The sequence below is a fragment of the Triturus cristatus genome, chromosome 3_1 (assembly GCF_964204655.1).
Source record: "Triturus cristatus chromosome 3_1, aTriCri1.1, whole genome shotgun sequence".
In the NCBI taxonomy this organism is placed as follows: domain Eukaryota; kingdom Metazoa; phylum Chordata; class Amphibia; order Caudata; family Salamandridae; genus Triturus; species Triturus cristatus.
In genome coordinates this window covers 738,895,667-738,923,228 of record NC_140583.1, presented here as the reverse complement: position 1 = coordinate 738,923,228, position 27,562 = coordinate 738,895,667, and the positions used below count along the sequence as shown (strand labels likewise).

At 43.7% G+C, this 27,562-nt stretch overlaps 1 protein-coding gene across 1 annotated transcript in view; it reads right to left on the bottom strand.

The window, feature by feature from the left end:
• LOC146860897 (uncharacterized) overlaps positions 1–27,562 on the bottom strand; it is a 1,545,865-nt gene that overhangs the window by 480,013 nt on the left and 1,038,290 nt on the right. The window contains exons 22-23 of the mRNA XM_085646178.1: positions 17,814–17,993; positions 16,618–16,854 (exon numbers count right to left, since the gene is read on the bottom strand). Of these exons, the coding sequence (XP_085502304.1) occupies positions 16,618–16,854; positions 17,814–17,993 (417 nt within the window). The remainder of the gene's footprint in view (positions 1–16,617; positions 16,855–17,813; positions 17,994–27,562) is intronic.

Genomic DNA, 27,562 nt, shown 5'->3' with positions numbered 1-27,562 from the left:
GCGTTTACAATGATGAAGATGTATCCATCCTTTCCGTCCTTCGACTTTAACGGCGGTCCTTGTGGTTAACAACACCAATTTCGGCGTCTTCCACCTCGGCTCAAGAGGGCTTGATCTATCAAAGTTCCGGATCAGCACATAGTCCCCAGGAGCGATCGAGTATTCTTTGACCTGGGTGTTGTCAGGGAAGGCGGCGGCAACCTGCGAACGACAAGAGAGTAGTGCAGACATCAAGGAAGCCAGGTAATCTGTCAGCATGTTACTATCAACATCAGTAATCTTTTTCGGCATTGGAGTGCCCCACATATTCGGTGGTCTACCGAAGACCACTTCATAGGGAGATAAGCCTGTTCTAGAATGGGCTACCATTCGCATGTAAAAGAGGGCAACCGGTAGGGCTACCATCCAATCTACACCTTTGTCTGCGCAAATCTTTGCTAGTTTTATCTTTAAGGTCTGATTGTGTCTTTCTACAAGGCCTGCTGCTTCAGGATGTCGCACACAATGGAACTTCCAGGTATACCCTAACAGAAGGGACACTTGTTTCATGAGTTCAGAGGAGAAAGGCTGACCGTTGTCGGAATATACGACACGCGGTAATCCATAACGTGGGAAAAACTCTCGTACCAATTGTCTGCCGGTAGTTACAGCAGTATAATCAGGGACTGGATAGGCTTCGGTCCACCTTGATAATGAACATACTACTACCAGGACATATTTGTAACCTCTACATCTATCCATTTGGATATAATCCATTTGGAGGACCTCAAAAGGATGGTCAGGTGGATGGAATCCACCTTGTTCCATCGGAATGCCTTTACCTGGATTGAATTGGCAACAGATCATACATGTTCTGACCTTTTGTTTCGCTGCTGCACGCAGGTGCTTGTTGAACCATATATTCTGTAGGCTGTCTAGCATTGCTTTCTCTCCTAAGTGCGCAGGACTATGTGCGGTATTTATGATCACTTGTACCATCGAATCAGGAAGAAACCATGTGGATTTGCCCTTAGTCATCCAACCCTGATCAGTCAGTACCCCTCCTTGTTCCGACCATTTCTTTAATTCGTCTAGAGTAGCATGTGTCTGTATGTCTTGTACATCCTTGGAAGGATCCCTAACTGTCATGGCTTTGGACACTGATGGTACCTGTGACTTTGTCATGTCTAGTGGGGTCTGAGCTGTCTGTTTAGCAGTTCGGTCTGCCAGATCATTGCCTTGAGAAATGGTATCTGTGGCTCTAGTATGTGCTTTGCATTTTAGGATAGCTATGGCTGTTGGTAAATGTATCGCTTCCAGAAGGGCTTGAATAAGGGGGCCATGCTGTATCTTGGCCCCATGAGAGGTCAAGAAACCTCTTTCTCGCCATAGCACCCCGAAATCATGAACTACCCCATATGCATATTGGGAGTCGGTGTAAATGTTTACTTTCAGGTGCTCAGCTCTTATGCATGCTTGTGTTAGGGCGATGAGCTCTGCTGCTTGTGCTGACAATATTTCTATTCTTTTAGTCTCTATTATTTCAGTATCAGTAGTCACTGCATATGCTGCCACTAATTCTCCCGCCCCTGTCCTCATGCATGAGCCGTCAACATATAGTGTTAGGTCAGGGTCTGGAAGTGCAACGTCTGTCAAGTCTTGTCTTGGCTTAGTCACGGTATGTATTACTTCAACACAGTCGTGTGGGGAAAGGCTTTCTGTACTGGAGGGCAATAGAGTAGCGGGATTCAGTATGTTGCATCGTCTGATCTCTATGTGTGGTTGAAATAACGTCAGCTCATAGCCTGTCAGTCTCGCTACAGTCAGGTGTTGGGTTTGTGTCCGGTTCAGGAGAACCTCCACTGCGTGTGGTACTTGTACTGTCAGAGGGTGGCCCAGCACTATCGAGTCACTTTGTCTTATGGCTAAGGCCGTTGCTGCAACAGATTTTAGGCACGCAGGCAAAGCCTGTGCTACTGGGTCCAATGTACTAGAAAAATAAGCACAGGGCTTGTGTTTTCCTGCATGATCTTGTGTGAGGACAGATAGTGCTGTTCCATCCCGTTCTGTCACAAAAAGCATAAAAGATTTGTTGTAATCAGGGATTGCTAAAACTGGTGCTTGACATAAAGCTCTCTTTAATTCTTCAAATGCCACAGTGTGTTCTTGTGTCCAAGGGAGGACTTTAGTAGAAGCTGCCTCCTGTGTCGTCAACTGTATGAGGGGCTTGGCTATGTAAGCATACTGGGGAATCCACTGTCTACAATATGAAGTGAGGCCAATGAATGCACGTACCTCCTTTTGTGTCGTGGGCTGTGAAAGACCTGAAATTAATTGTATACGCTCAGGTGTCAGTCTCCTACCCTCCTTGGATAGCAAGTGCCCAAGGTACGCCACTTGCTGTTCACAGAATTGTAACTTCGAAGGGGACACTTTGTGCCCCATGTCAGCCAGGAAGTGTAAAAACATCAGGGAAGCATCTTCACAATCATGGTCCGATCGTGCAGTGATGAGAATGTCATCGACATACTGTATCAGTGCTGTAGAGCTAGGCATATGAATACTGTCTAGTTGTCTTTTCAGTGCCTGACTATAAATGCTAGGACTTTCCGTGAAGCCCTGTGGTGCTCTTGTGAATCTGAAGCTGCGACCTTTTAAACTGAAACCGAAAAGATATTGGCTGTCCGGATGTATTGGAATACTGAAAAATGCGTTCTTCAGATCTATCACTGTAAAGAACGTAGCATTCGCATCAATGGCAGTCAATATCGAAGAGATGTCCGGGACCACAGGGTACTGTGGTACCACACATTTGTTTAAGTCTCGCAGGTCCACAACTAATCTATATACAGGTGGTATATTGGGGTCAGTTCTTTTAAGAATAGGAAGGACCGGTGAATTACATATGTTTGAATCAGTCTCAATCACCACCCCTTGTGCAATCAGGTCATCTATTATTTTTAGTAAACCTACTTCAGCCTCAGGTGGTATTTTGTATTGTCTAATCCGTGGTAGCACTACACCCTCCTTGTGGGTGACCTGGTGTGGTGTAATGTTCATGTAACCTACGTCAGTTGGGCCTTGTGCCCATAGGTGCGGTGGTACGTCTCGGAGCCTGATGTCAATATCTTTCATTACAAAATGTCCCTTGAAATCACGTAAATATAGTCGCACTCCTTCTGGTGAGCAACAGATTACTGCTCCTAGTTCTTTTAATGTTTTTATACCGAGCAAGTTTTCCGGACATGATTTAGTAAGTAGTAAGTCTGTAGTATGTATCAGTGGACCAACTCCTAAGGAGACTGGTTCTGAAACCTCATTAACAATAGGTCTACCCGAAAATCCCAGGGATACACTCTTTGAGCCCGAGAGGGGTGCCCCGGGCACCTCGGAATGACTAATGGTAGTTCTACTAGCCCCAGTGTCAATCAAAAACTTTTTATTTTGTCCCAGTAACCGTGCATGTACATAGGGACCCGCTTGGTCCACAGGAACTGGAATGAGGGGCAGGTCGAATTCCCTCTCTGGGCAGCTTCATGAATATGCCTGGTATTCTGGATAGTTATTTTGAGCGTGCTCGTACATTTGTGTTGTAGCTCGGGCTGGTGCAGGTGCATGGACAGACGGTGGCGGCGGTGGAAACGTATCTGATGTCTGATGTTCAGGCTCTGATCGGATCGCGATTGGATTACGCCAACCCGCTCTTTTTGGGTCTTCCAAAATATCTTTTGACCCGTCTGCAAGTGGTCCAGAATTCGGCAGCCCGTGCTATCTATGGGCTCCCAAGAAGAACTGGCGCTACGGCCCTATTAAATGCTTTACACTGGCTGCCGATCGCTAAAAGAATTCTCTTTAAGTGCCTGACTCTTGCCTTTAAGGCTCTACATGGCTCTGGCCCTAAGTACTTAAGGAAACGTCTCTCCCGATATGTACCGGGTAGGGCCTTGAGATCATCTTTGCTATCCAAAATGACAGTCCCGGTCATTAGGCGCACAAGGATGGGTGGTCGCTCCTTCCGCTACCTGGTCCCGAAGGAGTGGAATGAACTACCATTTTCCCTTAAACAGGCTCCCAGTCTCCTCGCCTTTAGAAAGGAGCTTAAAACTTGGCTTTTCACTAAATAAACTTTATTTCTCAGATAATCCTGTCTTCTTTCTGTCTCCTTTCTGTGGTTGCGTTCTGTTGTGTCTGCCAATGTTCTTCAGCAAAGCGCCGGGATGCTCCTGGGAGTAGCCGAGCGCTATAGAAGAAATAAATTAACATAACATAACATAACATAACATGTGTGTTACTGTCCTTGGGAGGATATTGACGAGGCTTTGTTTTACCTATCGCTATATTGTTTTTCAGCACTGCACACTCATTTACGAAGTGGCCTGGCTTCTTGCAATAATTACAAGTCCCACTATTTTGTTTCGTGCTATTCTTGTTCGTGTTTGCATTTGTGTTTGCCGGTGTCGATTGGGCCACCAGCATCTTCATCTTTGTGTCTTTCATGCGTCTCTTTTCTTGGTCATGTTCCTCTCTAATTCTGTTCTGGTGATACTGTAGCATCTGTAACATTTGGGAAGGGCTGCTTGCTTGCCAAGTACTCTCAACCTTCAGTACTCTATACTTTACCTCAGGTATGGAATTTTCTACTAATTTGCTCACAAAAAGATGGGGATATGAATCACTACCGGGCTTAAGGCCACTGTTGATAGTAAAACATTTCTCAAACCTAGAATAAAAATCGCTAGTGTCCTCGTCTGGCTTCTGTTTACAAGCTGAAATAGCATCCCAGTCTTCTTTCTTGGTAATTAATAATCTTGGCAAAACTTGTACAAGGAGTTCAGGTAATTCTTTAGCTCGGGGACCCAGACCAACCCCCGGGCCTCTGGCATTTTCTTCTGCTTGCAACACATCCCAGCTAATCTTGCTCTCTCCCACCTCCCAGTCTTTTTCTTTAAGCTTCTCGTAAATACCAGCAGGCAATAGTACTTTTAATAACTTTAGAACGTCCGCATATGTATATTCCCCTAAGCGGAGAATGTCTTTTAATTCCCTGTGAAAACCCCCTGGGTCTTTGTCATGGGAGGGCAACATTTTTTTCATTTCCAGTATCTCTAATTTTGACAGAGGGGTGTAGACATACACCCGTTGCAATACATTGTTTACATCCTTTACAGGATGTACCTCTCGTAGGGGGTTCAGTTTGTCGTATGCCTGCCCTTTAACCTGCGGTGGAGCGGGAAGCAGGGATCTAGTTACATATACTATATATTTGTGTCGCTGATCCAAGATGACATTAATCAGTTCAGTACCCAAGTTCATCCATCTGTCTAGTATTATGTCGTCCAGCAACCTATACAATATACCAGGACCAGAGTACTGACTTTCATATAACGTTATTAAATGTTGGACCATGTAAACACCAGCTAAGCGCTGTTCATTCGGTGGAAGGCTCAAAAACGTCTGTGCTACGACATCATTATTATATAAATCGTATTGGGATAACCACAGGGTGGCTGATTGTGCTAATTCAAGTTCGGTCGGGGTTAAGGGCTGTTCATTACCTAACCATTCATTCACCGCTTTGTCGGTGATTTGGAACAAATTTTCAAGGGAAAATCTCTTTTTTATAGCCGTTCCCTGTTTACGGTAATTCAGGCCTTTGGGTTTCTCGAATCGTCGGGCATGGCCCACGTATTGTATTTTATCTTGGTCCCCTGCTTCATCATCAGATGATAACGCAGCTTTATCGTGCGGTCCTGCTTCGTGTGACGCTATTATTGCTTTTCGGATTTTGGTCAACATGTTGTCTGTCTGTCCTGATTTATCATGCTGTCCGGCATCTATGCGATCACTCCAACCAGTATAACGATGGTCTACATCCCCATTTCCTTCGTCTTTTTCTCTGATCAGACAATTAATTAGGAAGCGAAGGATGTAATTCTTAACAACCACTTTTCTATTTTGTATAGCATCTGCTATGCTCTCAGGACCTTCCCCTGTTCTTATGAATGTGTACATTTTCTTTAGATGTTTATCCATATCTGGTAGTTTTTCCAAATCTGTGACTGCTCGTCTAAGTCGTAGTGAAAACACAAGCATCCGGCCCTTTCCTGGATCTGGATCATATATACATTCGGGGATGTCTACTTTTACCGTCGACACCCCTCCTGACGCTGTCCCGGATCCCCCCTCCCCGCCGTCATCGAGCTCTTGGAGCTGTTCTGGCGTTGGGGGTGCAGGGAAAGATCCGTCCACGTAGGCTGGTGGGGATTCCTCTAGATAGGTGTCAATAAACCTTTCGGATGCTGTTTGTTTTAATTTTCGGGGTACTGGCGGAGGCTCTCTAATGGGTCTTTCTACTGGAGTCACTTTTGCTAGTTCCTCTGAAAGGACGGGGTAAATACCAGCAACGACAGTATTCTTTTTTCTTTCAGTCTGCTCTCTTTTTACTCGTTCCCCTTCCTCCCGTAATTTCTTTTCTTTGGCTTTTTCAGATTCTTCCTTACTTCTCTCTATTTTGTGGAACTCTTTTTCTGTTCTTCTATGTGACTCCTTGCACCACAACTCAATGGCATCCTTCTGAGCAGGTCTAGATTTTCTCTTCCATATTTCTTCCTCTACTTTCATAATGCTTTCCGCATCCCACGTTCCCGTGATAGGCCATCTATATTTTGTCTCTAAATCCTTCGTGTAATCTACCCATAGTTCTAAAAACAACACGGCATCTAAACCATGCTTACAGTACATGAAATGTCCAGGTGTGTCCCTAGGAGGAATGTTAACTGGTTCCTCTAGTACACCTTTTCTGGTACATATTTTACGTAGTTTCGAAAATAACGGCATGTTGGAATCTAGCCAAAAACAAAATTCACAATAGCGCTGTAAAAACAAAAACTATAATAAAACAAACTTACATAAAACCTGACACATTCAAACCTAACTGAACCTGACTAGGACAATAACATTCATACAGTTATATCGGTGCACCTTGAATACTTTGAGAACTCTATTTCCTATAACTCTTGAAGCATGCACTTGAACATACCGGTCTCACAAGTGAGAACCCGTCTTGATTGCAACCCCCATGAGAAAACTCACCGGGAAGCGGAACTTGAACTTGAACTTGAACTTGAAGGTCTCCGAAACTTGACGCTGCGCGGGGAATGGCGTATCTTAGGTGGATCTCCAGAAACCTCGGACACAGCTCTCTCGCAGGTGGGCTCTGGGTTAGGACAATCTGCATTCCTCACCGCCTCGTATGGATGCCTGGTCGCAGTCCGTCTCCTTCGTTGGCCTGAGGGAGTTGGCGGGAAAACCCGCGACGTACGTACTTGAAGTCCGTCACAGCTGTGGAAGGGGGCAAAACTGTACCTTCATCTCCGGCGTGTGGGGAAAGAGAATTGTCCCTATTCGGGCGCCATTATGTCGTAAATAAAATATTACGCTCTCAGAATTTCAGAATATCAATAGGATCATGCATAAAGCAAGAGGCTGAGTCTGTGGTATCAGGTTCAAAAAGGGCTTTATTCCAATAACTCGAGTGATAGGGAGAATATTACCATCACCACAAGGGATCTGGAAGGGTCTCAAAAGTATTCTCAAAACATTATTCACAGAGTACAGTATATATACATCTCTATAATGTACGTAAGCAAAAAGAGCAAAAGAGAATGAGATAAGAGCATGTGGGCGTGTAAGTAGGTGTGAAGGTGGGCGTCCATGTGGGCGTCCACTTGAGGATAATAGGTAATTTGTCATAGGTGGGTGGATACCTGGAGGGGGTTGCGTGATCTGCTGGAATTGTACTGGAACTTTGCCTTACTTGTGCTCAACTCGAGCATGACGTGTAACTGACGTGGGGAAGGGTTGCTATGCAACCGGGAAGTCTGGAAGTGAGGCCTTCAGTGAGTGAGGCCTTCAGTGTCAGGACGACCAGCACATCTTGTTTTATCTGATATCCGATGTCTGGAGCAGGGACTGATTTGTGACATAGGTTGCCCATCACCAAGAGCCGATGTGGCATCTATTTCTTCATTTACTTCATTTACTGCAGAGGCCTTACATGGGGGCTATGGGCTTTTTACTGACGTGAGCTTTGCAATCTCGCAAACAGAGACAGAAAGGCTAGGCTTTCTCCTTTGCAAATGGGTATGTTTATCCCTCCTTCTCCAGGCAGGAATGCGGCTCTGTAGGAGTAAGCAGATAACCGTGCTCAATACTGTCTCGGCACCTCTGACAGGGCCCCTTTGAATGAGGCCCAAGTGTGCAAGGCCAAGGATACGCAGCTGCAGCTTTCTGAACGTCTGAGGCCTGAAACCTCTTTTCGGGTCTGGCTGAGCCACAAACACGGGTTTTTATGTGGTGCAAGAAAACATGATGCAAAACGTATAGGCCTCAATACAGATTTGTCGTTTCTCTCATGGGAGACTGAATGATGGCAGGCCACGTTATAGCATAAGCATCATGATAGACAGGCCATGGAGGGGAAATGCATAGGTTACATGCATGTGCACATAAGCGTTGGGGGGGCACATGGGGACATATAGGCCTCATAAATTTTTATTTTCCTCATTCCAACAACAAGTCTCACATTCCTAGCAATGCTCCTCTGTCTCCTGTGGTGGTTCCTGAAAAGGTGTGGTCGAAGTTGGGTTTGGACATTGTTGGGCCATTCGAGCTTTTACCTTCTTTTGAGAGATTTGTTCTGGTTCTTGTGGACTATACCTCTAAGTGGGTAGTTACTAAATGCGTATCGGTGGCCAATACTAGGACGGTGATAGACTTCCTTAAAGATGTCTTTGTGTCGCAGGGAGTTCCTAGGTTCTTAATTACTGACAATGGAGTGCAGTTTGTTTCCCATGAAATGTACAGCTTTCTTAAAACTTTGACATTATCCATCAAAAGACAGCTTTATATTCACCTCAAGCTAATGGGTTAGCTGAGAGAATGAACAGGGTGGTCAAGGGATGTGCTCAACGGGCCCTTGAGTCTAAGATGCCTTTTAGTACTGTTTTGAGAGATACTTGGTGGGCTCACCGTACTACACCTAATGCTGTTACTTTAAAGTCTCCTTTTGAAGTTTTGAGGGGGAGGAAAGCTTCTTCCAAATTAAATCCTAGTTGGCTACCTTCTAGTTTGGAAGAGGAGTTGTCTGCTGAAACTAGAAAAGCTAGGATTTCTGAGTATCAAGACAAATACAAGTCTAGTTATGATTCCAAAATGAATGTTAAGTACAAGAAATGGTGTGTAGGAGACCATATCTTGGTGAAGAACCCTAGGCATACCTTCAAAGGTAGAACGTGTTATTTGGGTCCCTTTACCATTGTAGCCACCAAGAAAAATGTGGTAAAGGTTAACACGGGCTGCTGGTGGAGTATGTCTAGGTTGGTCAGGCACCCTGGTGGTTCCCGCAGTGCAGGGTGTTCTGACCTTTCCGAGATGGGTGGTAATCATTCAGAAGGTGAGGGGGTTGTGGTTGGAAGGGAATCCGAACAGTATCCGTCCAGGTCTAGGAGGGTGCCTGTTAGGATGAAGGACTATGTACTGTACTAATGTTACCTTGGTTGAGTCTGCTCTTATTTTGTATGTTAAGATGAAGGACCATGTACTGTACTAATGTTACTTGGGTTGAGTCTTCTTATTTTGTATTTTCACTCTCTTTAGAATAAGTTCTTAAGGTCTTTTGTATTCTCTTCATTTGGGTGGGAAGGGGATGTGTTATGATTGGCTCTAATGGAGTCAATGATGTATTGTGGAATCTTCCCTGTGTCATGGAATGGTGTGATGCATGGCATGATGCATCACTCATTCCATGGATTGAAGGAGGATTGAGACGGTTGGTGCTGCTCTAAAGATCTTGCTGTATCTCTGAATAAACCTACAATATTCTTCTGAAAGTGGATCCTGACAATTATTACACAATCGCCCAGTCCCCCCAAACAAGAAGACTGGATGGTTGCAATGATTCAGACGGCATCTCATGAACGTATAATATACCGAATACAAGACCATGAGGAAATTTTCCAACATGTTTGGGTTCCTTTTCTCCAAGATCCTTGAATATTTCCTTCCCCCTATCGTGCTCTATTCATCCTTTCCTCTTCTTTTCTTTACCCTCTAATTTCTGCATTCTCCTCTTATCACCACTGCTGATTTTGCTCTCTTTTCTTGTGTTTTACAAGCATCTTTCACTTTTATTCTTCTCCCTTCTTTTGTTCTTTCCTTCATTATCTTCCCCTTCCTATTTTTATCCGTCTCTTACCCGGGTAAGGAGCCTATATCTATTCCTTCTTACACATCTATTTATTTATATATTCACATATTTATTTATCTATATCTATATTTATTTATCAATTTACTTATTTATTTATTTCTCTATCAGTACATTATTTATTCTATTTAATTGTGTACGTTCCTATATTTACGATCCTTTCATATTATCTCTGATCTTCACAAATTTTGACCCCCATCTAATGCTTATTACACACTCAATGCTTAATGAGATTAAACTCCATTCCCCTCTTACATTTATATTGATATTCATATTACATTCTCTTTTAATTTTTATATTACTATATATAAAAGGAGTTATGAATTAGCAATAATACCACACATTACCTCCTTCACCTCCTTTATATGTTTATTACATCTTGCATCTTCTCCTTCTTTATTCGTAGTTTGCATATTCTATATGATTCTACTCCCCCTTTGATAAAGTGACATTGTTACTGATGACAAACTCCTATGAGCCCATAATGACATGGAGTCAATTCATTTATTTATGTTTTCATTTATTTATGTACTCATGTATTCATGTATTTATGTATTTATATATCTTCAATTCCTTCAATAGAAAATTATTAAACAAAAAAAAAAAAGTACAGTAGTGGCAGAGGGATTTTGTGTCTTATAGCCTGATCATGTTAAATATCTAGTTGTTTGAGGCATGAGAGCCTGATTTCCTATCAAAGATAGTCCCAGTGGTATAGCTGATATGTTATTCTCTTATATCAGGAATACCTATTGTGATGCCACAAAACATTGTTTGCATGAAACCTTAACACAGTTAAAGAATTGGTATTGTGTGTCTTGGACAGCAAAGCTATGCGCTGATGTGGCAGTCCCAAAAATGATACTGCCCAGTCACCCCAAAACTTTACATATCTAATTACTGCATATTTATTAAAGCAGAAGTGTACTTTCTCACTCTCCCTCACTATCTGCCTTTCTTTCACCCATTTTCACCTCACTCCATCTCTTCTCTCAATTCTCCCTGGACTTTCCGCCCTATATCGACATTTCCTCTTTCTCTCTGCTTCCCCTCACTAGCTGCTTTTCATGTTTTACCTTTCAGTCTGACCAATCCACACTCCTTTCACATGCTCCCTCTTTCTGCTCTTCTTCCCTTGCCTCGCCTTTCTCCTCTTTACACTTTTCATTCTCATCATCTTACACTATAATCTTGCATTCTCAATCTCTGCTTTCCCCATTTCTCTTCACATTCTTTGTCTTCTGTATCTATCGGTGCCTTCAGACCTCACCTCCTTCACTCTCCATTTTATGTTTAAATACATAGCTTATATTTTTCCGTCTTGCACATATCTTTCATGGTTTCCACCTGTCTGCTTCCCTCCTTTTTCACCATTCTTTTTACCTATTCCTTCACCTTAGAAAGTGTTTTCACATTGTTATCCAGGCCTGGTACATCAGTACAATGATAGTTCATCCACTATGGGGCTAACCTCTAAATTATGTCTCACCAGCGGAAACAAGCAATGGCAAAACCAAATGGTCTGGTGTTAATCGCCAGCCTTTTGGCTTTGTGACTGTTTTTGTTTTTATCATGCTTGTTTCCCAAAATGCGTTTAGGGAAATTGTCAGACCTATATGAATCTAAAACAAATTTGTCTAGAAGCAAAACTATTTGAGATTTCAAAAAGCACACACTGCTTTAATAGTCCTTAGCTTTTAAAGGAACTACATTCCGTATGCACACCACTAGAGGAATATTTGTTCACTTATGGCACTGGTCACAGTTCCCATTTAAATACCACCTACATAGACTTCCATCTACTCATCACAACTCTCATACTGTTTACTATTCACCACTCAGTACAATTCGGAACCCAATTGCCATGCTATCTATTTACTCATAGAGCACAATTCAGCTACATGCAGCTTTTGGAAGCATCACTTATCCCCACACTTACATTTGCCTCAACACGACTTCATTATAACTCATTCACACAACCACCTGTTCAAGACATTCACACTTAGCCAGATGCTACAAAGCTTATCCGTCCACTCAGTTTTAATTTAACTCATATACCTTCATCACAACACTAATTGCTCATCTCACTAATTAACCATAGCACCCTCATAAAGCACCATTCAGCCACCTGCAGTATTACACAGCAACATCAGCAAAAACTGATAACTCACTCACAGAACTAATTATTTACACTGTTGACTCCCCTTATTCTATTACATCAGTTGAGACAATAAACACACAGGATGCAATATCACTTGCCTGCATCACCTGCTCAATGACACCTTATAACACATGTTCAGCCGCATGCAATAACAGGCATCTCTACAGAGAACCACTATGATGCACAATCACAGCACCACTTAATGCACCCACTTGGCTTAATGCAGTTGCAACAGAACTTACATTCATTACCAACCACTCACACTATCAAACAAACACATGATGACTTGCCCAAACAACTACCTCTCACCTCAACCACTAACTTCACCACTCACCACCTTCCTCTGGCTTTTGTATCCCTTGATCATTCACAAAACCTCTTGCAACCATAGCAAGAATTGCAAGCTTTTTATTGCACCAGCAATGAGCTGCAGCTGCTTACTGTCTAACGTGCCCAAACCATCACCAATCTCAGCCATTTTAAACATCACACACCCATGCAATCAGTCCCATGGGCCATTCAGTCATGTCTCCTACAGATATGTGAACCTCTATTCTGCCTCACAATTTGACCCAGCTGCTCAACTTTCTTTTCACATCTCATATCCCACTCACAAGGTTCATGGCCACTCGCATCATTTGACTAAACTATGCTCCATCAGCTACATATACAGCTCACAACAAGATCTGTCACCCACCACTGCATTTTCCAGTCTGTTATAGCAGCCTTCATTCACATGATGACCGACCACCTAAAGGCGTACTTACAGACACACATTCACATCATTCTTCTTGAGCCGTCTCATACATGCACAATGGCTTACTCAGGACCAATCCTGCACTGCTGGTAGTTATCTTTTTACCCACAGTCACTGTTCAACATCTGCTATCAAAAATCAAAAAAATTACTGGATTGCAATGACAATTATCAAAAAACAAGAATACATGTGCAGCAGGATTAAAAGAAGTGCAATAATATTATTAGTGCAATAGGTTAACACATCAGCATTATTAAGTTGTAAAAGTAAAAGTGGCGATCATAGAAAACTTGTAAAGAAGTAAACATGGACTTATCTTGGAGTAACAGGAATATATACTGAAGTCCTTACAGGTAGGGCTGAGTATATTTTCAATGGCAAGTTAAAGTAAAATTCAATCCAGCTATGCCATTTACAGTTCCCTCTTCTGTTCCGTGCACCGTAAAATAGTGAGAGGTTTTCTTGTGTTCAAACAAAGGATCTGCAGTTTTTTAGTTGACCACCCAGAGCAATTATTGGTGTGTATTTTTTCAGATACAAGCCGACCAAACAGCATAGGTGCCTGGTTGCAAATAGATTTCTTGTGGGAATTCTGAAAGCTTCCCTGACAATGCATTCCACCCATTGCTTAACTTAATGTTTCTAACTCACATTTTCTGGCTTTCTATTTACTGGCTTTTTGTTTTGTTTCTGGCTTTTTGTTTTTGTCTTCTTTCCTGCCATTGGGCATAACCAGTGTACTTCCAGGAGTGCTCACTTTCTGTAAACAGCACATTACATTTTGTTCTTATCTTGTCACATTTGCTGTGCTTTCAAAGACAGGTCAAAGGTCAGGCGCTGTCCTCCAAGGAAGCGTTGTGTTTATTTTTTTCTTGGACTTCAAAGTGAGAGCATTTATGTGATAATCTTGCTTTTCTTTTTCTCGCACACAACATTTAAAAGAACTGTGCAAGTATTTTATACTATATCAGAATTAGGAATGCAGAAATGAAGCACATTTTTTGTTAATTCTGAAATGTATTGGAAACAAATACTTTAATATGATCAATACAGTATGTGATGATATTTCCAAACATTGTCATTTGTACGCTGTACAGTTTTATCAGTAAAACTGTATGTCTATGTAAATTAAATTGACATTTCAATTGAAAATATGTTGTCTGTAATGGCAGTGTAGTACCACATCAGGCATACTCAACTCTACGCTGCACCACTTCACTTCACTGCACTCTACTCCGCTTTATACCACTCCACCACACTTTGTGCCCGACTCCACTCAAATCTACTCCTCTCCAATCGTCCCCACCCCAATTTACCCATCCCAGTCCACCCCACCTCAATCTACCCCGCCCCACTCCAATCTATCCAACTCTAACCCAATCTACCCCACTCTAACCCAATCTACTCCATTCCAATCTACCCCACCCCACTCAATCTAACGCAATCAATTCCACCCCACTCCAATCTACCCTAGTCTACTGCACTCCACCCTAATCTACCCCACTCCACCCCAATATACCCCAATTTAATCTACCCCACTCCAATTTATCACCGTAATCTAACCAACTACCACACTCCAATCCACCCCGCTCCAATCTACCCCACTCTACCCCCACTCCACCCTAAGCCAATCTACCCCAAAACACCCCAATCTACCCCACCCTACATCACTAACTTTTAGCCATGCTGAACAGCAGTCACACTGCTGTGCATAATGGCTAAAACACATTGCCAATAGCTCTTCCATAGGGGAGATCTATTGGCTTTGCCAATACTTGTTTTTTTTACTTTTTATTTATTCCCCTGCATCAAGCTCCTCTTTTGCTTGCTTTCCCACTAAAGGTAGACCCCAACATATTTACTTCTCCTACCACCCGCTTCTCCGTTGCCCTCTTTATCTGTTACAGTCTTTTACAAATATTTTCTTTCTTTTTCTTTTTTTTGGTCCGCCTGGGGGCTCTCATTTACTGGTTGGTCTGCTCTGTTTTCAATTGGTATTTGTGCGCCTTTTCAAATGTTTACTTTGTTTATTTATTTTATTTTTACCTACTCTCCAAGTGGAGTCCCCATCTTGCAATTTTAAATAAGACAATAATTGGAAAAGCAGCTGTTTCATTCCATATGGGTGCGCATGCATGATGATGCAAGTATGCATACATCATCCTTCTTTGCTACCATAGTGTTATGATGTGTACAACTGTCATTGGTGCACTCATCATCACACTCTTTTTGATATTTGTTTTATTTTTGTACAAACTGCAGACTAACGGCAAAAAACATTAGCAAGTTATTTGGTCGTAAGGCAAGACCTGTTGGTTTTGCCAATGAATCGCATTCTGTATTGCCTTTGTGACTCTGGCTGTGAGCCCTCTCACAGTTCGATCTCTCGGTTAGGCAGTTGCCTGCTGGACTCCGACTGAGAGGGAGCTCGCCATCACGGTTCCTAGTATCAACTGGAAATAAAGTCTTCTTTCACCAAGAAACTTACCTGCATCTGGAAATCTTTCACCCCTCTACATTCCTATATTGAAATTGCCATGCAGTAATACTGCCAGAACCCATCCTGGGGTAATACATCCCCATCATGAAGTCACCATGTCCTTCATTGATTAGTACAGTCCCATTCTAAAGATATATTGGGTTCATCCTTGAGAAATAAAGCCTCATTCTGAAGTCATCTCAAGATAATTTTGTAATACTACAACCCCATCTCCATAGGCTCATGCAGAACTAATACAACCTAATCCTGAAATCATCATGGGACCCTCCCACAGAAGTAAATGATCTTCACGTGCTTTCCACTTAAGTCATCAGAAACCCATCCTGGAGGAATGCAGCCTAATCCTGAAATCATCATGGGATCCTCCTGTAGTAGTAAATGATCCTCATATGTTTTCCACTGAAGTAATCAGGAAGCAATTTTGGAGTCGTTTCTGTGATGGCTTCAACATGGTTTGGGATAACATCCCCAGAAAATTACTGGAATAGCCCAGCTGAAGTCAGATGATGACTTCAGAATGACTGCAGAATGATCTTCCTTTTTGACTTGGGTACCTACTACGTTGGAACGGTAAAATAAAAAAGAAAGAAAATGAATGTGTGTGGTTGCACACAAAAAGAAAGAAAGCATTTAGATTGTACTTTGTAGCTGTCAAGCTCTTCAATAAAAACAAAGGTTTATAAAAAAAATAACGGGTTGTCGTGGTAGCTCTGGAGGAGCATTGGCTGGGAAGTGGGAAATAAGGGAAATTTGGCGCTTAACAGAGCACAGTTGACATTAAAGGAAATATGAATGTGAGCAAATTTTTGATGTGATGTGTGGCATGTGATGAAATCTCTCATCAGACCTAAGTGGTATGTTGGCAAGACCTAAACATCTTTATCAGATTGTAAACTAAAATCAAGCTGTCCGAAGTATTTGCAGGAATCATTAAAAATATATGATCTGTGTCTTACCTTGGCGTGACAGGACGCAAACATAGGGCTTTTGATTATACCGCAATGCTTCTGTGCCCAGGCTTGTCGGAAGGGGTTATTGGAACAGGGGTCCAGTATGGTGCTGTCAGGACAGACGGAGTCAACTTGCCAGCTGTTTCCAAATGCTAGCTCGCTGGTCTCCAAAGACTGATACCTGGATTTGAAATCATTGCTGACGATCCTATCGAAATTTCCACACATGCCACAGACTTTACCCTGCAAATAAAGTTCAGGAACTGGTATTTTTTTCAAATCAGATACAACCTGTTTTGAGCATCACACATCAAAGATATAGTAGACCCCAGGCTGAGTGAGGATAATTTGGAAAAATGGTTGACTGTCTAGAGTGAGAATATCTTACCAAGGTCACTGGTTCCATTCTAGCTAAGATTTGAAGTGAGAAATGGAAAATCCCTGACCAATGGCAGTGAAACAAAATCAGAACTTGATCCCCATCTAGTTTAATTCTGTCCAAGCAGCCCTGTTAAGCACAACAACAAACATGTGGCACTAAACATTAGGTCTGTCGATTTGTAACACCATTGTTCTGCTTTCCATGCCTCTTGCAAGTCCATTCAAAGGTCAGGTTGAAGGCAGATCCCATATATTCTGTTGTATGTTAAGTACTGGTCTTTTAAATGGAGCTAGCATTGAGACCATTAACACTACACTAGATATTAGAAATGGTCTCAGCTAAGAAAAAACAAAAGTCCTGAATTCCGTGCAAGGGTTCTCAGACATTGTAATTTAAAGTAGATGTTGGTGCTTGTTATGAGTGGTGAGAAAGTTCCTACTTAACATGAACTTCTTTATTAATGAAATGGATGGGCTAGCAGTACCACCACTGTATGCCATAATGGACTGATGTCATGGATTTCCGTCACATTTTACTCACAATGTGTAGATTTCATGAACTTCACAGGCCTGATCATACCCTATGCCAATGAGAATTAAATGCTAGTGAGGAAGAAGATGTTCATCTTACATTGGTAGCTATTTTCCCATTGTCCATCAATTGATTAAACTGCAAACGTCACTTTTTGTTAACTAATTTTGAGATTCATATTTTAAACTAAGATCTTTCCTCACCCAGCCATCACCTTCCTTATAATCCATGATTAGTTCCATTACCTCAGCGTTACCCTTCTGTTTACAACAAACATACATGAAAATACCTGAAATTCAGCTGCAAGTTGGACTGTCACAGTGGTCTTTTGGTCCCACATTAGGGTCAAGCCATGGAGTGTTTTGACAATGATGTACATCCCAAGAAGGTTCACTTGATAGACATCCTTCATCTGGGGGTGCTTGATTCTTTCCTTAACTACTCCCTCTGTTAAGACGATCACTGTGTTCTGCAAGTACAATTTAATGAAGGGTCATGACAACACCAGGCACTTTTTTCACCCAGGTAACAGCTTAATTCCATTAGCGGATTCAATGTTCCATTCAAGTCTCCTACATTCTCTCCCTGCAAATGCAATGACTATCTTGCAATCATTCATAACTAGAAAAAACCCTTGTGCATGGCATGGATTTTCATATAACAATGTACATTTTGCAACAATAATAACATCTTCTTATGTATAATGCTTAGAAATGGTAGAAGTATGGCATACAGCAATACACAAGCATATTATTGTTATTATTGTTATTATCGTTATTATTATTATTAATAATATACCCACCTTTTGAGGATTTTTTTTAATGTGAGTCATTGAATATTCTCTGATTCGCTTAATGTGGCAGATCTTTTTTACCACCTAGCTGTTTGCTTCCTCAAAGAAAGCCTTTTACTGTTGAATGGCCTCTGTGTGTGAACTAGCACTGTTCACAGTTAATGGTGAAATGGGATTGACTAGATAACAAGGGCGGTGAGTGACAATGCTCCGCTTCAGTATCTCTTGCTATTCCTGGCATCCTTCCTCTTTCTCAGTGGGATATTCTTGAGACACAAACAGAATTGAAAAAGTTCTTCCTACATTTGAATTAGCAGATTTATTAGCAATTGATGAGTTGCTGTTTTTGTTGGCAAATCCACACATGTGTGTATTTCACAAATTTACCTATTTACAGTGTTCTGCTTGGATTATTTTCAAAACAACAATGTAGGCTGCGGTTCTATTATTCATATGAATCTGCACTCACTTAATATATTTTAGGTTACATGCATCCCAAGGTGATCCATGCTATCATTTAAGGGCCATCTTAGTCAAGTCCAATATTGACCAGTAAATGTAGCCTCCACCATTTATGCTGTTTTTGTTTCCACTGGTGTTAGAAATTGGGTTTCTGGTTAGCAGATGTATGCACACTGTCCAAGCAGAAACCACAATCGTAGTCAAAGTAAGGTAAAAACACATCCTCAATGAACCAATGCTCACCCTCTGGTATCCTGGCACAGTGCAGTCAAGCTTAACTTAAGAGGCAATGCATAAAGTATTAGTGCAACTCTTCAAACAGTAAATCAATGAAAACACGAGAAAAAAAGATACCACACCTGGTTAGCAACATTCAGTTTAATTTATTTGATGAACAAAACGATAAAAATGCAATATGTCTAGCAGGAAATATGAATTTTTAAAGAATAAACTGAAATGTAGTGATTAAAACCATAAGGCGCCAACCAAGGCTATCTGGTCGCGCTTGACTGTGTCAATTCCAAAAGTTCTGGCCCACCATGATGGAGCACATGTTGCATACAAGGACAAGCTTTGGCCTGCTGCAAAGTACCTTGATTGTGTTATTGTCGAAGACCAAATACGGGTTGCCGATGAGGTGATGCGTCCTTGTTAGTCCACACATGTAGGCGATGCGTCAGTTCCGAGCCATTCAATGGCAAAGATGCATGAAGAACGGAGTAGATGCACAGTGCAGTCGGCGATGTTTCTGCAGTAGAGGAGATCCACCGGTCCCGATTCCTAGCATCAACATTGGTGCATGGATTTTGCTGGAGCCGCACTTCAAACCCACTTCCAAGGGTTCAGGACTGAGCTGCCACCACTTGGCAGGGCAGACGCACCGATGGTGGAGTCCAGGTGCTGTAGCATGTGAGTTGGAAGTACTTTAAGCCAGTGAGCAAGCCCCTGGAGTCACTCTGGTTCTGGGATCAAGTGATATGAATCCAGTCCTTCACACCCAGGCAAGGGTTAGCAGGCAGCGGGTCAGAAGAGCAGAGCAGGAGTTCAGCAGAGTAGCAGTCCAGCAGACTGTAAGTCCCCTCAGAAGCGCACAGTCCTACTTTCTGGAGGAGTATCCACAGGCCCAGATGTGTACTAAAGTGGTTGTGTCTGAGGTCCAGTACTTATACCCAGTTGATCCTTTGAAATGGGGAGACTTCAAAGAGACGCCGTTGAAATTCCTGTTCAGGCTCCAGATGCACTACAGAGGGTTATGCACCCCTTTGTGTGGGGAGAGGACACAGCGTACGCAGGTGTAAGTGTGAGGCTGTGTCCAGCTGGTCCCTTTCATCTTGCCTAGGATGGCCCATCAGGACACAGATGGCCCATCAAGTCACACCTAAGCTCCCTTTGTGTGTGGCTGTCCAGAGGGAATACACAAAGCCCAGCTGTCACCTAAAGGCAGACATGCAATTAGAGACTGGCAGCAGACTCCAAATGGCTAAAGTAAGAAAATTGAAACTTTTTAAAAGTGGCATTTTTAGAACTGAAATTTAAAATCGAACTCCACCATAAGTTGTGATTTCAAATTATGATTCCAGAGACACCAAACTTGGGGTCCAATCTCTTCCCAATTGGAAGTGACTCTTATAAAAGGTAAAAAGGTAATTCCAATGTTATCCTATGGGGGAAATAGGGCTTGCAGTAGTGAAAGAATTATTTAGGCCATGTAAAATTTAACCATACAAGTCCAGCTTTTTAAATACGCTGCATCTTGCCCTTGGGGCTGTACAGGGCCTACCTTTGTGGTGACTTATGTGTAATAAAAAGGAAGGCTTGCGCCTGGCAAGTGGTTTAATTTACCAGGTTGACATGCCAGTTAACCATAAACCTAAAGTCTCTGCAATGGCAGGTCTGAGACATGTTTATGTGACTACTTGAGTGGGTGTGGGTGGCACAATCAGTAATGCATGCCTACTAGTAGCATTTAATTTACAGACCCAGAGCACATGTAGTGCACTTCACGAGGGACTTATAAGTAAATTAAATATGCCAGTTGTCGATAAGAAAATGTTACTATGTTTTAAGCAGAGAGCACATGCACTTTATCACTGGCTGGTTAGCAGTGGTAAAGTGCCCAGAGTCCTAAAGCCAGCCAAAACTAAGTCAGCAAACAGATCTGAAGACAAAAGGTCAGGGGAACCACACCAAGGATGCCTGGTGGTCTAGCAACTGGGTTGTATAACTCCGTGGACTGATGTATACACTGGCATCTGTGTTTGACTCCATGGTCGCAGGTTTGATTTCCCTCTCAACCTTTCATCTGTTATCTAAAAATACACATCTCTGATTCAGTGCCAGGAAAATAAATAGTGGGCATTCTTTTTGGAATACTAAATACCTGTTATCATGTGTTTCTATACCAAATCCTCACGGCTAGTGAGGTCCTTTTTTAGGTGCTCAATAGACGGGATTATGCATAATAATGTGCGTTCCAAGGACAGATGCTAATGTAGACTTGTTACATTTTTGTATCTTTCTTTCCATTTTTTGGGCCATTTTATTGCATTTTCATAACAACATTCAATGTTACACATGGATGTAGTATATTGACAGTATGTGTATATTCATCACTGAAACAGGGTAATTTTGATATTATACAAAAACGAAGGAAGTCATGTGGCAACACAAGCTGCCTGGCTGATGAGGGGTGTGACCCCAAAACCGGTCCCAGAATGCTTTTTTCTGGTCGAGGGAAGACCTGGCTTAGCAGGTTCGCGCTGGCCTGCTCCCGTGAGGAACAGACTCAAGACTGACTTGCATATGGCTGGGTCTGAACTGGGGTGAAGTGAGCTAGAGAACAATGATGGATTCAACCCAGTTCTGTGACTGGGGGTGAGTGTCTGAAAGGTTTTGGCGCTCCGTCCATCATCTCCTTGTGTTTGCAACACTGCTACTATTTAGGACAATTAGAGTTGCCAACTAGATTGCTTTCCAGTCGGAAGCTATTTCAAGTTTATTGGGGTTGAGGCACGATACCCACAGTGCCATTACTTGCCAGTAGATTACTATGCAATATCGTCTAGGCTTAGATTAAACTAACAGAACATGGAGATTCTAGGCAACTGTAACAGTAACAGGAAAAAGGCAAGAACAACATAAAAGGATAGGCCCATCAGCGAATGCATGCTGGCAAATAGTAAGCCACTGCCTCACAGGTATGATCAAAATTATGTTAACTAGCAAGGTATACAGTAGCACTAGACTGTGCAGCCCTTGCTATAAGTTTGTAAGTTTGCTAATAGAGTGTCCCACTCCACAGCTATAGGATGTGTCCGCAGCCCTCGAGATTCTTCCCACCTGAGGGCCACTGCCTCGGCCAGCCCCCATTTAAGCAATGATCCGCATCAGTGAGCAACGTCTGAGCTTTCCAGTACATGGCCAAAAGCCTGCGTGTAATTATTAATGTTAAATTAATTAATCTATTTGTAGCTTTTTGATTCTTTGGGGAACTTAAAAAAGCCTAGTAAGGAGCCCTTCAAGGTGCACACCCCTGCGCAACCAGTCACCTCCGTCAGTGCTGCAGAAACCGCATCCCACAGAGTGCTGGGGGTGAACAATTCCAAAACAAGTGCCCATATCAGCCCCCAGATGCAGACAGGGTGGACACGTGGAGGAAGACCCAAACACACAATGCAGTGTTCCTGTATTGAGGTGAGACTTATGAAGAATGTTATGTTGAATATATCGGAACTTAGCATTCTGTGACACTTTCCTGGGGTAATGAAGTGCTCAATCCCACTATTTGTGCGTTATGGCTCTTCCCACAACTCCCTCCAAGCATCTGCGGGTCTCTGCAAGCAGATCATGTGTTTATAGGCCAAGGCACATATGAACCATGTTATGAGTTTGCATCCGCTACCCATTATATATAGTGTGTGCATCAGTAAGTGTTGTTCAAGGTTCCATGTCTTTAGACCCCAAAGGCTCTCCAGCACAGCTAATAGATTTCCATAAGCCAAAACTTGTCCAGCCAAAAGCCCATGCTCCTGAGTAAGCTATCGTAGGGCATGAGCACTCCATCGTGGAATAGTGCACCAAGTGTACTGACTCTGGTTGCCTCCAATCCTGCCCTGCTTATCTTATCACTAAATGGAGTAATAGATCTCAGGGGGTTCTCTAGGGAGTACTGGGACACATGTGGCATAAGTCACAGACTACAGTGAAGGCTACTATGCGCTATCTTCAATAATCAATTAGCATTGTGTGGGAGTTTGGCCTGGGTAGGACAAGCTGATGGATCAACCTGTGTGGTCAGTCAGATGCTGGAAGGCAAATTACTCCGTGAGGCGGTCCCTCAGCCAACAGGCAGGCCACTGCAGCTGCACTACAAAATAATAATGCTCAAAGTTGGAAGCGCCCACCCTCCCTTTCTCAACCAGTAACTGTGGATTGTGGAGCACAACACGCCGCCTCCCCTTGTTCCAAATGAAACAACCCACCATAGAGTGTAGAGTGCAGAATGTATATTTTGGGATATGGACAAGGAGGTTAAGGAAGTAATAAAGATACCGGGGAAGCATTACCATTTTTGATAAGCACTGTAAGTGGTAAGGTACTCCAGAATGTCATCTTGGGGTGCAACAAGCCTATGGCCAGAGTTAGATAGCCATCTACTTGTTCTTGGGTTGAGTGATAGATGTTAATCGTCAGTGAAAAGTGCGGTATTCCTAGTGCCAGAATTGTGATTCCGCTAGCAAATCTTTCTGGGAGGAGTCTGATGCAATGAAAAAAAGCAGGATATTGCCTAATTTATCCCCAAACCCAGAGGCAGTGCAGAACACCTGAAATATGGTATGAATATTGGCAATCTCTTCCCAGATATCACGTATATAGATGAGGATATCATCTGCTTACAATGAAACTGCATGCATTTCATCATGCATTGGAATGTCCCAGACCTGTCCCTGGTTCCGAAGCCTCTGCGCCAGCATCTCCATTGCTAGGGCAAAAAACAGAGAGGACAACAGACACCCTTGTAGCATACCTCTGTGAGGGTCACAGAGTCAAGAAAGGAGTGCATGGCATTGTGACAGTCCACAATCGGAGGGTCATAGAGGGCTTGATAATGTGCGGTGAATGCCTCATGGATGCTAACCTGATCCTTGTCCAGAGTTCCCTGAGGAGTCCTGACCATGGTGATCGGCAAAGTTGTATTAACACTGATCAATAACCAGGCCAATAGGCGGCCAGACTTGTCACCACCGGCATGCATCTTGGCCTGGTTTGATGAGAAATTGAGACAGCGTAGTTGCTCAATAAACAGGGCATGTTTAGCCAGACCCTCTGTCAGCGCGTTCTGCTTTGAGCGGTCCTTATGAGCATCCACCTCTAGTTTAGTCAGGGGGGACTCAATGTGATAGTGCTCCATGTAAAACCGCCCTGGCCCCCATAACTGCATGGATGCAATGTCCAAGGAGGTCCACCTCCATTGCCACCAATATATTAGCCTGGAAGAAAGTGTGTCCCAGTTTTCAGACAAAGATTGGGAGAGGGTCTCAGCAGTGGTATTACGGAAGACCTGGTACTCCAATAGAGCAGGCTGCAGTGTCCAGGTGGGACTGACTGCTTCACAGCATCCCACACCAATTGCAAGTGCCAGGTGTTATGGTCAGAAAAGGTCTTCTGCAAGTACTCCACACCCATCACTAGCAGCCTGATGGTCGAGTCACATAAAATACAATCAAGGCAGACATGTAGATCATGTGGAGGGAAATAGTAGAAGTAGACCCTAGTGGCCAGATGGAGCGATCTCCAACAGTCAAACAAGGACCAGTTTTGTAGCCATTGCATGAGTTGGGCCACAGATACAACTACTGAGGATGTTGAAAGAGGCTGGTTGGAGTGATCAAGGAATGGTTCTAGGAATGGTTCTAGGACACAATTGAAATCTCCACAGAATGAGAGCCCACTTCATCATCGTTCTGGAGAGATGCGAGAGGAATTGTGACTCTGCAACATTGGGGGCATATATGCAACCTCCCTACCATCCAATTGCCCGTGTACCAATACATACCACCCTTCATGGTCAATCTCTGAACTCAGGGGACGAAAGGGAACCCCTGGATGGACCCAGATCAATCCACCCCTAGCAAAGCCAGAATACATTGTGCAAAAACATTGCGCGTGCCAACGCTTTTGCAGTTGGACGTCCTCCCCACCCAACACATGAGTCTCCTGAAAGATGATGATTTGCACCTCTCACCTTCTCAGATATTGTTGGACTGCATGTCTTTTCCTGGAGGTGCCTATACCATGAACATTACACATAATTAAAGTACCAGAATGGTGGCAGTTCCCCCAAACAAACAACATAGTGCAGCACTGAGACTGTGCTCTGCTCTACAGTAGCAATAGCCCACAGAAAGGAGTATGAGAGTGTACTGCGATACATAACAAACAAGAACTGTAGAACCCATAACTCCCCATCCAGCGCAAACCAGAAACATTGATCGCCCAACCATTGAAAGAACTGACCTATAAGAGGGGTGCTTCTTAGTGAATGATCCAGGAGCTAGAAGAATGGGGGTGGCTAATCCATCACCGGACTGTTCCTTATCTGAGCTGCTAGGTGTACCTGTACCAAGTTCGTTGAGGAGATCCAATACTTCCATGTAATCTTGTAGTACAGTACAGGATGTGAGCTGCTTTTTCACCCCCGGGTGCGTTCACAGAATTTCATCTGCTGTTTGTGGTGTTATTACTGGAATAACGGACATCTCAGTCTCTGTTTTCATAAGTTTGTGCCACTGGTGATCTGTGGTCCAGCCACAAGGCAAACTCCACCGGTGAATGCTAGGCCTGTTCTTCCTTGGCCTGCTCTGTGGTAGGATGACCTTGAGTACATGGGTCCTGCATTGTTGTGAAGATCCTGATTATGGTCGTTGTTGTACTGGTGATGATGAGGTGGAGGCCTCATAGAGACGCTTCTCTACCCAGTCCCAGGCAACTCCTGGCTTTGTGAAGAAGTAGAGTGTAGCGCAAGCCCACCTGGCACAACTTATATTTCACCCCAAGAAAGAGTTGCTTTGCATCAACACAGGTGTAATTTAGAAAGATAAATACTCATGTATTTTCATATTGGAGTGGCGAGATCATCCTGGCCACCTGCGACAGAATGTCCTTATCCCTGTAATTCAGGATCTGGGCTACAATCAGTCTGGGGAACACCCAACGGCGTGGACCATGCAGAAAGTGGGATGATAGTTAGTCTGGAGCGACCACCTGTGACAGCCAGGTCTCAAAGAACTTCACCGGATCATCACCTTTCACCCTTTCAGGAAAGCCCACTATGCAAACGTTATTCCGGTGCGAACGTTCTTTGAAATCCTCTGCACGGGCATGCAGCTCCTGGACACTGGTGGTGAGAGAGCAGACCTTACTCTCCAATTCCTTCATGGACGGGCAGATTTCTCTAATCTCGTGTTCAGTATGAGCAACCCGTTCCGTCAGTTTCTGCTAATCTTTGCGTAGAAGCCCCAGCACCTTCAGTACATCGCCAGGCTGAGTACTCTGCTGAAGTGGACCCACTCCACCTCTATACCCCATGGCTTTGTTCCCCATCTGAGCGAGTGGGTACTCACAATGTAACTTTATGCAGCAGTTGCAATTATGTATAGCAGATCCGCTAGGCTCCCAATGCCTTTCGCACAGTTCAATGGGGCGGCACAAGAAGTCCCACAGAGTCCAAGAGTGGAGGGTGAGGGAGGAGGGAGACCTCCACTGACTTCCTGGGCCTAGATAGTCCCTGAGGCCTCTCCCCCCGAGACCCCACAATGAATTCACACAAGGAGTTTAGCCCACCACTGGGTAGGAGATACCTCCTGGCTGTATGTCAATCCAGACAGCCACAGTTTAGGACCCGCCAAAACCGTGAATCCACCACATTGAAAAGGGGCACAAGCAGTGCCGGTAGTGTCCCATCAAAAGTCAGCCTCCAGGACACGATCTTCCTCCCTGCACTCCACAGGCAAGTGGATCCCCCACTACTAGGGCCACACGCCTAAGTCAACAGACCTCACCAGGCCCCCAAAAGACCAAATGACCTACCCATGAAGGTGGCCCAGTGCTTCCCAGATATGGTATTATCTGTTCAGTGAAGCAAAGAGGTAGAAAGAGTAGGAGCAGATCGTCCAGTCAAATGTAGAATCTGGGCATTAACATACTGGAGAAGGATCCCAGGACTGTCCATGGGGCTCCCTCCTATGCTGATGAGATTCATACTCCTGTGCTTCATTGCGCCCAATACAAGAACAGGGGGGAGGGGCGAGCGATGGCCCCAGCAGGGAAATGGAAAGCAGTGGCCGGGGGGGAGGGGGATTGGTAATCTTCACTTCACCGCCACACAAGCGCACTCACCAACTGTAGTCAAGGAAGAGCTGCATCCTTACGTGCTGGCTGCCGAAACGGTTGGCAGCAGGCGAGGGCACTCTAGAGACCCCACATCCTGGCCAGTATCTGCAAGCCTTTACAGCAGGCACCGCCCGCCGCTACTGCCTCTGTTTGGTTTAGGTCCTATGTGCGGGTGTAGGCCGGTCAGGCCGATGAAAGCACGTATCTGTTAGAGGCATTCCCGGACTTAGGGAAGCCGCGCAAAAGGGACCACATGTGCCCCGCCAGCCGCTGCAGCCCTAGAGACCACTATATTCCGGCACCCAGGCATGGATGGTGGCGAGGTAATGTGGATCACGGGTCTCCCTTCTGAGCTAACTTAAAGCCTGTCCACCATCTTGGCTTGGTTGGCC